General features: G+C 39.3%; 1 protein-coding gene across 1 annotated transcript in view; it reads right to left on the bottom strand.

Moving 5' to 3' along the window:
* Positions 1-13,829, bottom strand: part of GALNT8 (polypeptide N-acetylgalactosaminyltransferase 8) — a 68,449-nt gene that overhangs the window by 41,769 nt on the left and 12,851 nt on the right. Inside the window, exon 2 of the mRNA XM_041736396.1 lies at positions 6,846-6,998. Coding sequence (XP_041592330.1) covers positions 6,846-6,998 — 153 coding nt within the window. The remainder of the gene's footprint in view (positions 1-6,845; positions 6,999-13,829) is intronic.

Genomic DNA, 13,829 nt, shown 5'->3' with positions numbered 1-13,829 from the left:
CTGAGAAACAGATTGATGATGAGCTAACATTTTTTCAGAATAAGCCCAAGAAACACTTACATCAGAATTGTCTGCAATGATCATTTTAAAATGCAGAAGGGGAGGTGGATGGGTGACAGGCATTAAGAAGGGCACATGATGAGATGAGCATTGGGTATTATACTGTATATTGGCAAATTGAATTTAAATTTTAAAAAAAATTGAATGTAGGCATTCAGACTTAACTCCAAATCAACTAAATCAGAATCATAGAGCCAGGTAGAGATAGGGAAAAGAGAAATTACAGAATCTACATTTTTAACAAAATCAAGGAATAATTCTTTTGTACAATGAAATTTGTGAAACATCATACTACAATATCAGTGGCTAACAAATTGAGATCTATTCCAACCTCTACCATTATCCACCATTCCCTTCACTTATGTATTAGATCTGCCAAGAATTTTTAAACTGGAAATGTCCTTATCCTTATCACATTTTCCAACCTGCTTAATCATAAGAATGTCTTCAAAAGTTAGTTAAAAATACAAAATCCCAGATCTCCCCCAGAGATTCTGATTCAGTAGGTCTGGGGTGGAGCCTGGCAATATGAATTTTTAACAATTGCTCCAGATAAATCTAATGGTGACGTTAATTTAAGAGACACCGTTAAAAAAAAAGAAGACAAAAAAAAAAAAAAAGAAGAAGAAGAACAGTGACAGACACAGGCAGAGGACACTTTTATACAGATGAGGGCTTGTAGGGTCCATAACATCAAAGTACTTTTCTATTCATTATTTATGTCACCTTTACAACAATCCTGTAAGATTTGGGGAGTCACAGTCTGTACCTCAAGCTCAATTCTATGGACTCCACAGAGAAAGAAAAAAAAGTAGACTATTTAATGTAAGCGCTTCTACCTGCCAGTCCACTCAAAGACCCAATGCCCCTAAATTAATGATGAAGATATAATTAACCCATCTAATTTGGATACTTTTCAGAGTGCTATTAATAGCTATGCAACAAGTATCACCAGGAGAACAGGTGTAAAGCAGGACCTTTTTAGGCAAATCAAGATTTACCATCACCCCGCCCAAAGGAAGCAGGAGAATCTTGTATCTCACAAAGAGCCAGCTGGCTCTGCTACCACCATTTTTCTCTCAATGAATACTCTCTGCATCATGGAATTACAAATGGGATCCAACAAGCTCATCCCGCCTGTTTCCCAAATATTACCCTGCTCATCATCCTCTATCCCCTCTTGTCTTTGGTGATCCCGTCTATCCCCAAGGCTTTGTCTTTTACCTCAAGGCCACTATCATCCCTGACACACAATCTGTAGTACTAGAGTCAGACTGCCTGAATTGGAAGGTCACCTCTGCCACCAAGCAATTGCATGGCCTAAGGAGAGCATCTTAACCTCTCTGTTTCTGCAACTGTAGAATGGAGATAATCACAGCTGCACTTACTGCATAGATTTTGATAATTAAATGAGTTTGTGCACATAAAGCTGTTAAAACTGTACCTGTCACTTAACACTCAGTCAATGTTGGTCATCATCATCATCATCACTTTCATCTCAAATATCTATTGGAGATGTCTATCATTTTCATTTTACTGTTTCCCAAGTTCTCTAGGTTCCTTAACAACTGAACTCATCACCTTTCCCCCAAATCTCCTGAGACTACTTCTCTATTTCTACAAATATTACCAACCATTGTGCTCCCACCTACCCAATTCCCAAAACTCAGGTCTCCTTTTGACTATTTCCTCATCTCCATTCAGTTGCCTGTGTGTGTAGAGTATGCCTCCTCACGGTAAGATTCATCCTTTTCTTTTCATTCCACTCCTGTCCAATTCCCTATTGGCTCATCTAGACTATCAATTCACCAAAGACTTATTGAGCATCTCCTCTGTCTAGTTAAGGAGAGTGGCAAACAAGACAGGCTGATCCTACCCAACAATTTACCACATAGATGTTAAAAGTCCAGGCTCCTGAGCCAGGCAGCCCTACCCCTTCCTACCTGTGTGATCTTGGCCAGGGGATTTCTCTTCTTGGTGTATTAGATTTATCAAGTACCTTACAGGATTTCTCTGATAACTAAGTGGATTAATACATATCAAGTGCTAAGGACAGAGCCTGGCACACAATAAAATCTGGCTATCATTCTATTTTCTCTACTTCCTTTTCTAGGGGAGGAGCGGGGAGAAGTGAGAAAGGGGATTCGGAAAAATGAGAAACTTTTTAAATTGTTATCATAAGAAATGGAAGTAAGACCTGATTTGTGAGACACAGAGGCGCCATGGTGCCAGAGAGGGCCAGCTAGGGCAAGTGACCATGAATTTGTAGTGGCTCAGTTATGAGAAATCTTTTAGCAGTATCAAGCATTTGGGCAAAGGTACAGAGAAAGTGGACAATTGATTTTGCAGATTGTTAGGGGTTCTTAGGAGGGCACAATGGAACAAGTGTGCAATGGAGTTGTAAATAGTGCAAAGAGCAGAGTTGGAGAAATGGTACTAGAGAGAAAATGGTTATGGAGAAAAATTGGATGGATGCGCTGCAATCATGAGGTTTCAATCAGGAATGGACAGTATGAGTTTGTCATTTCTGAGATGAACAATTCTGAGAGAAGCCAAAGGCCAGAATGCAATATAGAATTGTGAGGATGTAGGTAAAAAAACTTCACAGGTGGGAAGGGCAAGGTATTGAATGATGACACTGTATCTCCCAGGGGGGATAGCAGGTTTAGAGGCAGAAACAAAGACTGAATCAGAAGCCATTACAAAGTCTGTAATGAGTGAGAAAACTTGTCAGGGAGGTCAACCAGAGAAATGTTAATAGAGGAAAGAGGGCAGCCAGGTTTTCATAATGAGGGCTACTGTAACAGACTTCTGACTCTCCTGAATCAGACCAAACCTAGAGCAGATTAATATTTCCCAAGCCCAACATGGATTATGACACTCCTCAGCACTAAACCCCAAAATGATAATCAAGGCACTCCACCATAAGGACCTACTTAGTTTCCACCAGTTCCCCACTAAACCCACACTAAATTCAAACCAGACCGATACAATCACCTTCTAGTGAAGAATCCTAGAATCCTAGATTCTAGCCCATCTAGTACTTTCCTGCAAGTTAGAAGAAAGTTTGTGTATGATTTCAGTCTGCTTGATGAGGGGATAGTCCTATTGTGTGAATTTCCTCTGAGTGAGTGCAACCCCATGCCACAGCACATGGCTTGGTGAGCAGAACAGGGGCTGAATTTCAGCTAAATATACAGCCACGAAAAGGAAGCAGGAAAGTCCCTGCAATTTAGAGGAAGTCTTTAGAAGGTGGCATAAAACTGGACCAAAGGGGGCAGTCCGGGTGGCTCAGCAGTTTAGCTCCGCCTTCAGTCCAGGGCGTGATCCTGGGGACCGGGATCTGAGTCCTGCATCCGGCACTCTGCATGGAGCCTGCTTCTCCCTCTGCCTGTGTCTCTGCCCCTCTCTCTCTCTCTCTCTCTCTCTCTCTCTCATAAGTAAATCTTAAAAAAAAAAAAAAAAAAAAAACACAAAACTGGACCAAAGGGAAGGAGAAATAACCAGGAAAGAGCTTAAGGCAAAAAGGGGATGGGCAAAGCAAACTTGGTTCATCTCTTATAAATGCTCATGTGGGTACCAAGTGTATATGCTTTAGTGGAAAATAAAAATGAGAGCAGAATTTTTATACTTTTCCAAATTGAATAGTATTTTTATTCAAACTCTTTTGTACTAAGTATATGAGCGTCATAGGGTGGTCTTGGGTTCTCTGTACCTTTGAATTCCCCAAGGTTACTCTTGGGGAATATCTGATTTTTCTCTTTCATCGATGTTGTCAATGGGAAATTGTTTGGACCTACCTGGATGTAAGTGCAGAGTCCAGCAGGATGAATACATTGTCACTAGACCATCCTCATGACTTATACTGAAAATTTCCAGAACACAAATGGGGCACACCCAATGTTATCTCTGTAGCGGGACTTTAAAGTACCCTTAGGGAGGCTCCAGAAAATTGGTTTAGAGTCATCAACCCCTCCCAAAATTATCATTATGTGTTTGCTTTAGTTCTTGATAGTATTCATAATTTTTGTAGGCATCTTTATTGACTTATGATTTTTGTCAATCTTCTTGGAGGCAATGAGCAACCAGGATTATTGGTAATTGAACAGGCTATCAATTTCAGGAAGTGTTTTAGGAAAGAAGAGCATTCGTGATCTGGAAACAGGGTCCAGAAGACATTCTGAAATTAATTTCAGGTGGTAGGAAGTCCCTAACACCATATCATTTTAGCATAAATAAAGGGAGAAGCACCAAGAATAACAAGAAAAGAAGGAACTGGGCAGCCTGGGTGGCTCAGTGGTTTAAGGGCCTGCCTTCCACCCAGGGTGTGATCTTGGAGTCCCAGAATTGAGTCCCACGTCAGACTCCCTGCATGGAGCTTGCTCCTCCCTCTGCCTGTGTATCTGCCTCTCTCTCTCTCTGTCTATCATGAATAAATAAATAAAATCTTTAAAAAAAAAGAAAGAAAAGAAAAGAAAAAAAGGAAAAAAAAGAAGGAACTGGTCATTGCGAAGAAGGAAGGAGAAGTACACTTGATGGCTCTGGGTGGTTCCCAAGGCACACTGTGTCCCAGCTGAAGGAAAGAGTAGCCAGGGTCCTCTGCTATTATAAGGCCAGAGGAGGCTGAGCCAGTAGAATGAGCCCTAGGGTTGAATGAGAGAGTTCTGATGTGGTCTGGGTGCTCTGCCCCAGAGTAACAGTGACTGGTTAGGTACACAGGCATTCTCTCATGAAGCTGCTTTAAGCATATTTGCATAGTTAATGTTAATCCACTGGGGTGTGCTCAAAGTCAGGGCTTCTGGGTCTGACAATCTTCTCTGTGTTTCCTCTGCTTTCTTGCCTTGTCTTCTTCCCTTCATCCTTGTCTGCCTGTCTTCTGTTTTCTCTTTCCCACAGTCATTCGTTTATTGATTCATCCGTTAATCTCCACATGCCAGGTACAGGGAATAGAAGAGTAAGACACTCTATAAAACACTCACTAAACCAGCCCTCCATAAATTTGAAACTTGCCTTCCATAAATTTGTACCACAATAAAATATAATGAATCTAATGAGGGAGGATGTAGATGGTGCTATTGTGTTTCTTCTCTCTCCCCTCATCATTTTTTCCATTTTTCCTCCAGTCTCCATATAAATTCTTCCTTTTGCTTCTCCTGTCTGTTCTTCCATCTATCTCTTGGCCTCACTCTGAACCCTGGCAATGCGCAGTTCTCATTATAAAAGGCATTTTATCCCTGACTCCAACATCCTCATGTGCACACACGCTCATATCTGTGAAGTCACTTTCCTGCTCACATATTCAATACTCTCCTTCAGGGGCACAAACATTAAATCCCTGTCACTTGGGACCAGAGGAAATACAACTGCTTCCCCTCACTGGGGTCAGATTCTGAGACACATAAAATTCAGAAGGATTAGAGTTTCATGGTGAACCAGAATAAAAAATAAACCCCTGAAAAAAAAATTTTTAAACCCCAGAATTCATGGGAAGAGGTTAAAATTTGGTAAACCTTGAGGGAATCCTGTTAAATTGAATAAGTCAGACAGAAAAAGACAAATATTATATGATCTCATATATATGTGGAATCTAAAAAAAAAAAAAAGACATGGTGGGGAATGAGCTCATAGGTACAGAGAACAGATTGGTGATTGTGTGGTTGTAAGGGGCAAGGTATGGGGGTGGGTGAAATGAGTAAAGGGTGTCAAAAGGCACAAACTTCCAGTTACAGGAGTGCCAGGTGGCTCAATAGATTAAGCATCTGCCTTCAGCTCAGGTCATGATACCAGGGTCCTGGGATCTGGGATAGAGTCCCAGATTGGACTCCCTGCTTGGCAGGAAGCCTGCTTCTCCCTTTTGGCTCCCCTGCTTGTGCTTTTTCTCTCTCTCTTTCTCTCTCTCTCTCTCTGTTAAATATATAAATAAAATCTTTTAAAACATCAAATTAAAAATTTAGAAAAACAAACTTACGGTTATTAAATAAGTTATGGGATGCAATGTACAGCATTGTGACTATAGTTTGTAACTGTGATGATGCAAATTGACTAGATTTACTATGGTGATCATTTCACAATATATATGGATATTGAACTATTGTGTTGTATACCTGAAACTAATATAATGTTAGATGTCAGTTATACCTCAACTTAAAAACAGAGGTAAAAATGTGATACACATCAGTTTACTGCATTTCTGCATATATTTTATAACCGTGTGAGATCCGGCAGGTAACCTCTCATCTCCATTTACAGATCCAGAGTCTGCAGCTGATAGAGGTAAGCATTTGCTTATCGTGGCCATATTAGGATTCAATCTTAGGTCCTCTAACAAGTCCCCATTGATTCCTGATGGGAGCTCACAGCAACATGAATGAGAGGCCTTTGTCCCAGAAATTGTCACCTCTGTTTAACATCTCCTGCCACACAAAGGCCTAAGGACAGGCTGTACCTAGTTATTCTTGAGCCTCTCAGGGATTTTTATACTGGGGCTCAATCTCCCTGCCCACATGCATGTACCTGTGATCATGTGTATGTACAAATGTATACATACATACATACACCACTCACAAAGACACATCCTGCTCCCCTCCATTCAACTACTTGCTCTGATTCCCACTAATTCTCACTTACCTCCCATTTGGAGGGATAGAATTCAATGTCAGGTGCTTAATTGAGCAACTGAGAAATAAGAATGTGATCTCTCATTTATTATTTCTTCCATGCCCCTTTTTTTCTAAGTGCCCTAAACACACACACACACACCCTCAAACCTAATGTTATAAACTTACTCAGATTCTGCAAGTCCACCTCCAAGTGAGAGAGTCTCTCGATCACTGTCCTGTTCCATTCAGACAGAGGCAAATGAAGCTGCTTTTGGAAATCTCCCCAAATCAACTTCTGTGAAGTCCTCTTGGTATAAAATGCCAGGAAGACATTGGTGGCTATAACCAGAGCCAGCGCAATGCAGGGGATTTTGAGAACACTTCTCCTGGGCATTATACTCTGCCTCTGATACTGCCACGTCCTAGGGGCCTGAATGTATCACTGCCCAGGTAAGCTAAGGATCACAATCAGCTGAGCTTTATCTCTGCGGACTGCTGCCTGCTAAGCCAGATATTCTTTGACTAGAAAAGCTGTCACAAGCTGCTTGGCTTCTCCTTGAGCAATGTCAGGTGTGTGGAGTGTGCCAGAGTGGCCACCCAATGACTGGGAGGGCACCTGGGCACACCTTGCACTGTCTTAGAAGTCAGGTTGATGCTTGCTCTTGGAGCTACCTCAGGCTGTAGCGAGGAAGGCTTTTCTCTCTTTGTTTTATTTCATTTTATTTTGGTTTTTAATGTTCCCTCTCTCTGGTGAAATTACTCTCTGAAAGGGAAAAATAATTTTAAAAAATAATCCCCAAAAATGGGAAGCTTCTTTACTATATGTTTTTTTATATAAATATATATTTTTTTAAAAAGAAAAGAAATAAATATATATTTTTATTGAAGTTCAATTTGCCAACATATAGTTTAACACCCAGTGCTCATTCCGTCAAGTGCCCTCCTCAGTGCCCATCACCCAGTCATCCCAACCCCGCTCTCGCCTGCCTATACGCTTTTTGAGAACAAGAATCATATCTCAGATGTCCTTTTACCTAACTTTATGGGATCTTGAACATAGTAGATTTGCAGCAAATGCTACTTCAACAAACTTGAGGAAAGACTGTTACCTGCTGGTCTACTCAGAAGCAGGTGGATGATCTGGAAGCAGCCCCTGAGGGTAAGCCCCAGGAGATGGTCGTGCTTCACTGATCCTATGCTCTTCTTGTCATCTGTGCAGCTTCATACAACATGGTTCTACTTTGTCCCAACTTCCAGTAACTCTTCTGCTTCCACACCTCACAGTCACTATATGTTTGGACAAATCACCTAATCATTATCATTATAGGTTAAACACTTCAAAGTTTTCCCCAGGGCCAAAAACTCAAAGTTATCATTCTAGTGTTGATCCCTCCATAATCACATCTCCCACCGCTGCCAGCCCGTTGTACTCTTTACTTAGGTTCCCGAACATGGTATATGCAGACAAGAGCCAAAGTAGACATGTGGATTAAAGTAAACATGTGTGTATTTTGGAAAATTAGGTAAAATGAAAAAGAATAAAATGAAAAGCAATCAGGTAGGATTCTATTATTTTCTTCAAAATCTTTTCCATGCTCTCACCTGCAAATTGGAGTAGAAAATAAATTAAAAATGCATGATTATTTCCATTTCTGGCGTGAAATGGAGTAGATCTACATATCTCTATTCTTCCCTACTAAAAGCAGCTAAAAACTCTGGACATTATACATAAAACATACATAAGAAGACTCTGAAAGGTGGAAAAAAGTGGGCAGACTGGAGATCCTGCGAGCTGAGGAACAACAGCAGTGAGTTCCCTGTGTTTTCTTTCATCTAATATATCCTACTCTGGATGCTGGAGAAGTTGTTAAACTGTAAGTGCCGATAAGAAAAAACAATAAAACCTCCAAGAAAAATCTACTCTCTCTGGCCAGAGGAAGAGGAAAGGGGCAGCTAGCAAGACAAAAAATGTTTAGGTAATAACTATCCTACTCCAGCCAACAGCCAGCACTGAAAAACCTGCTGTGCCATGGCCATCCCACCAACAAAGACCATGTGGGGAGCTTCAGTTTTCACTCTCACCCATCGCCGTCTAGAGTGGTGTCAGAGAAAGCCAAGTAGAGAAGCCATAACTTTATCCCTGTTCCCTTGTAATGCCAGTAAGGGAATAGTAACAAAATGACTCTCTCTCTCGTCCTAGTAGTGTCAGCAGAGGCCCAGTGGGGAACCTGAATTTTCTTCCTCAGCAGTATAATGAAGCAAGGCTGCCCACCTGGTGTCAATGAGGTTAAGTGGTAAAACTGGACTTCTATTCCCATGTGGCATAAGATTTGTCAAGTGGGTAAAGAAAAGAGTGATCAATCCAGAATCCTTTATCCAACAAAAATATTCCTCAAGAATGAAAGAGAAATCAACATATTCTCAGACCAAAAGAAGAAAAAAAAATTAAGAGAATCTGGCTAGTATATCTACTCCAAAAGAAAGCATACAGGAAATTTTCAAAATGAAGAAATGGCAAAAGAATTAATTTTGTGGATGCCTGGGTGGCTCAGTTGGTTGAGCCTTGGACTCTTGGTTTCAGCTCAGATCATGATCCTATGGGTCATGAAATCAAGCCCCAAGTCAGACTCCATACTTTGCAGAGATTCTGCTTGAAGATTCTCTCCCTCTGCACCTCCCCCCACTCACACACTCTCTCCTAAAAGAATAAATCCTTAAAAAAGAAAGGAAGGAAGGAAAAGAAAGAGAAAAAGAAAGAGAGAAGGAGAAAGAAAGAAGGAATTTTGGAACATCTAGGAGAAAGAATAACAGAATAAAAATATGAGTAAATACAAAAGACTTCCTTCTTCTCAAGTTTCCTAAACTGTTTGACGGTTGACACAAAAATTACACTGTCTGATATGCTTTCCAATGTATGTGGAAGAGATATTTAAAATAATCATATTATAAATGGAAGTGGGTAAAGAAACTTAAAATAAGGTAAGATTTTTACAATTCAGTTGAACTAGTAAAGTGACGACAGTAGTAGACTATGATAAGTTATGTAATGTGTAGTGATGATAGACTAGTTTTAAAATATCTTGATCGTAGTGGTGGTTGCATGAATCTATACATCTGATCAAATGGCATAGAAGTATACATACAAATTATCAATATCAAAGTCTGGTTTTACTATTGCACTATAGTTTATAAAATACATCCATTGGGGGAAACTGGATGAAGGGTACAGAAGAGTGTTCTGTACTATTTTCACAAATTTGTGAGTCTATAGTTGTTTCAAAATGAAAAGGTTTTCTTTCAAAAAGGAGTGATCCTTACCAAACTTACTACTGAAATACATCACTTTCTGACATTATAAACCCTTTGTTAAGAACATACAGAAGAATAGTGATTACTTCTGGGGATAGTGGGGGCTAGAGCCCTGAGGGATACGGGTTGGAAGGAGAATGACTTTTCCCTGTACAATTTTTTATGTATTTTACATTTTGTATTATATTGCATAAATTATCTATTAAAAAGAAATAAAATAATTCAATAAGAATTCGCATCATAATCTTTGTCATTTTATTGTTTTCTAGAATAGGACAGAAATTCATTCAGCTGGAGAAATCAAGGATATTTCTTTCCCCCAATCTTCATCTGCAACAAAAGGGCCATGTGAATGTCTTTGTGGGAATACTGGCTGTCCTCTCCTGCATCAAATCACTGCTCAGAACCCTGGGGCAGTGATCCTCAAATGTTCAAGTCCATAAAAATCACCTGTGTACATTGGTAAAAAACAGCAGATGTCCAGGTCCCAAGCCTAGAGATTCTAATTCTGTAGGTCTACTACAGGACCTAGTCATCTATCTTTTAACAAAAGCCTATATGAGTAAGTTTGCATCTTGGCCCCAGCGGGGGCCAATGCATGGGGGAAATGGACTTATTTACAATGAGGGTCATTGTGATTTGGATCCAATAGGAGGCACCAAAATGAGCCAATGGCCACAAAAGAGCAAGCGACAGTTCTACCTGGGTATGCATGGGGGAAATGGACTTATTTACAATGAGGGTCATTGTGATTTGGATCCAATAGGAGGCACCAAAATGAGCCAATGGCCACAAAAGAGCAAGCGACAGTTCTACCTGGGTATGCATGGGGGAAATGGACTTATTTACAATGAGGGTCATTGTGATTTGGATCCAATAGGAGGCACCAAAATGAGCCAATGGCCACAAAAGAGCAAGCGACAGTTCTACCTGGGTATGTAGCATCTTGAAAGGTATGTAGGTTTCAGTTTCTCTAGCAGAAGGAGTAAATATAAGGAAGGTTATAGGGATAAGAAAGTACTAATCATTTTAATTGGGACGAATACTTTAAGGTTGCTCAGAATGTAGAGGTGGGTACTTGATAAAAATACTAAGAGTTATCCACCTTGTTTTTGTTTATAAGAGCAAAAATAATAATAATAAGCTGATCTAAATGTCCAAGCACAGGGGAATAATTAAATGATTTGACACATTAATGGCTAAGTGAATTATGGTACCTCCACTCCATAGAATATTAAAATGTTATGGGCAGCAAGGAGAGACTGTTGTAGAAAGTATGGATGTTAGAGCAAGGTGATTCTGTATTCGCTAGCTAGGTAAATTCAGACAAGTTATTTCACCTCCTTCAACCTCATTTTCCTTATCTTCAAAATGGAGATATATATATATAACACTCTCCTTTGCAGAGTTGTGATGCTTATATGAGATAACCTTTGCAAAGAGCCTGCTGTTACCTTTGTTTAAAAAAAAGTCTTGAAAAACTGCTTAGAAGAGAATGCTAAGTCAAGAACAGGCTGGGAAATCATTGAGGGAGCCACAGGGCCACTAACAGCCCAAATTAATTTGACCCTTACTATGTGTGCTCTGAATAAATTCTAAGCCTCTGCAAAGACTCAAGTTTTCTGAAAGTCCCCTGAGGGAGCTCAGAAGTCCTCAGCTTCATGTAACATCTTATCCTTTTCCTCCTTAGCCATACCAGTGGGTGGTCTCTCCACCAAACATAGCAGCCTCTTAGAGCCCACCTGCTCCTTCTGAGGAATACCTAGGCCCCCACCACTTCAGAGAATGTATTCACATATATCTTACAAGTGCCAAAAACTATGAGACATCCTGTACCAAAGTGGAGGGAAAATTATTCCTACTTTTCATGTTCCCTACAGTTGGGAGCAGGGGGCATCAAAACCAGTTTCTTCTATCTGTTGCCTGATGAAGTTGGTAGTGAAAACGACTGCCCATTTTTACCCACAGACAACTATTTTTTTCTCTCTAGGACACAAATTTGATGTATGGGTGCAATGGGAAGAATTGAATTTGCTTCAGAGACAAATTCAAATATCACCTACTATACCTAGTCAGAATTACTTCCCTCAGATGATGAAGACTTTGCATTTGTCCATACCTGTTTGCTTGATTTCCTTTCCTTACCATCAGTTCTTTTCCAAGAGGCACCTAAGTCCTGAGTAGACTCTTGTTTGCCTACTTTACCACTCTGCCAGATGTGCCTGGAGATGGCTAAACCCAAGTAATGATCATAGCTTAAAATCAAAATAGGAACCACACCTTGGTCCAGTGTATGACTACAATTGCAGCATTGTTTGAAAGAAAACCAATTCCCATAGCCCAGATTCTCCAATACAAGGAACCAGTGTACCTTAGAGAAATAGTTGATTCTGGGGTAGGAAAAAATACAAGTTAAACCTAAACTGTCTTTGGTACAGAAAAATATTCATATGATAAAAAAAAAAAAGGAAAGAAGACAAAAACAAGAAACTCAAACAGAAGTACAAGGAAAAAGGAGAGAAGGAAATACACTAATATAATAATTTATTAATAAATATAATAGGAACTATTGTATTAAAGTAGTATAGGCAATCAATTTTCTTTCTCTATTTTTAAATTATTATCTAATATGATCTTATAAACTTCATAATGGAAAAAATATAAATTAATAATATTTTAAAATACAATCACTAGACATAGTAGCCATCTGAAAATAGAAGCTGAGGGGAAAGAAGTAGTGGAAGATCCTGAAGTTTCTAACTTCAGCAATCAGCCTGGTGGTACCCACAGCAAAGAGTCTACAAAGAAGGAGAATAAATACGAGGAGAAACAATTGGGTTTCATTCAAACGAGGCATATGTTTCATTTGAAAGGCCTCTGCAAGATCAGGTATGTCCAGTGAAAAAATGGAAATTTGGCTCTAAAGCTCTAGGAAGAGACCAGGGGCAGGAATTTTGCTCAGAGGAAATGAATAAAGTTTTTGAAAGTAGAAATGCGTTGGAATTAAGTGAAACAACAGTGGAACATTCAAGTGTGGACAATTTTATGTTTATATTCTCTTAATACTATTAAGGAAAAAGTGGTGATTCAGTCATTAACAATGTCTATCTTTCCTTTTGCTTAGCATAAAACCTCTGGCCAGACAATAAATATTTCATAATTGATTGATCTTATTGATCATAATGCTGACATTTTGAGGGAAAACTCCTCTTCTCTCATATTTCCTCACAAAAGTTTCTACTCATTTGGGGATAATATATTCTCAAAAGATTAAACTGTACTCTTACTCAGTTACAAATATTCATGTAATTTTGGAAGCTTCATTCATTTGACAAAGACTAAGTTTGATAATAGTGGCTAAAAAAGTTTGTAGATTGTGAACATGTGTTGGAGGATGAAAGGGAAATAAATATTTTCTAAGCATCTTCTATGGACAGCCAGTGTTAGGCATTTTATACAAATGATCTCATTTGATCTTTATAACCACCTGTGATGCAGGGATTATTACCCCATTTCATAGATAAGGAAACTGAGTATCAGAAGGTTGAGTAACTTTCACTCTGGATCAGATTGTATTCTTTCCTTTTCAGTGTTTTAATCATACTTCTTTCTGCTATAGTTTTAAGGGTTACCACAGTTAACCTGCAAATAGTTTTCCTTTTGCATATATTTCCTCACTTTCTGGATTGGTTGCTTATACATTTATCATTGTGCTAAGTATATACATGATACAGAACAAGTATTCCAAAACAATAGTTTTTCACTCCACCTGTTCAGCCAGGAGTGGGAATATGAATAGTATGACCCAAAAAGTAATAGTAATACAAGCAAGATTGCTGAGCAAAAAGAAAAACTTTCATG

The sequence above is a fragment of the Vulpes lagopus genome, chromosome 21 (assembly GCF_018345385.1).
Source record: "Vulpes lagopus strain Blue_001 chromosome 21, ASM1834538v1, whole genome shotgun sequence".
Classification (NCBI taxonomy): domain Eukaryota; kingdom Metazoa; phylum Chordata; class Mammalia; order Carnivora; family Canidae; genus Vulpes; species Vulpes lagopus.
Note: the sequence above shows the minus strand (reverse complement) of the source record. Positions and strands in the feature narration are given on the sequence as shown.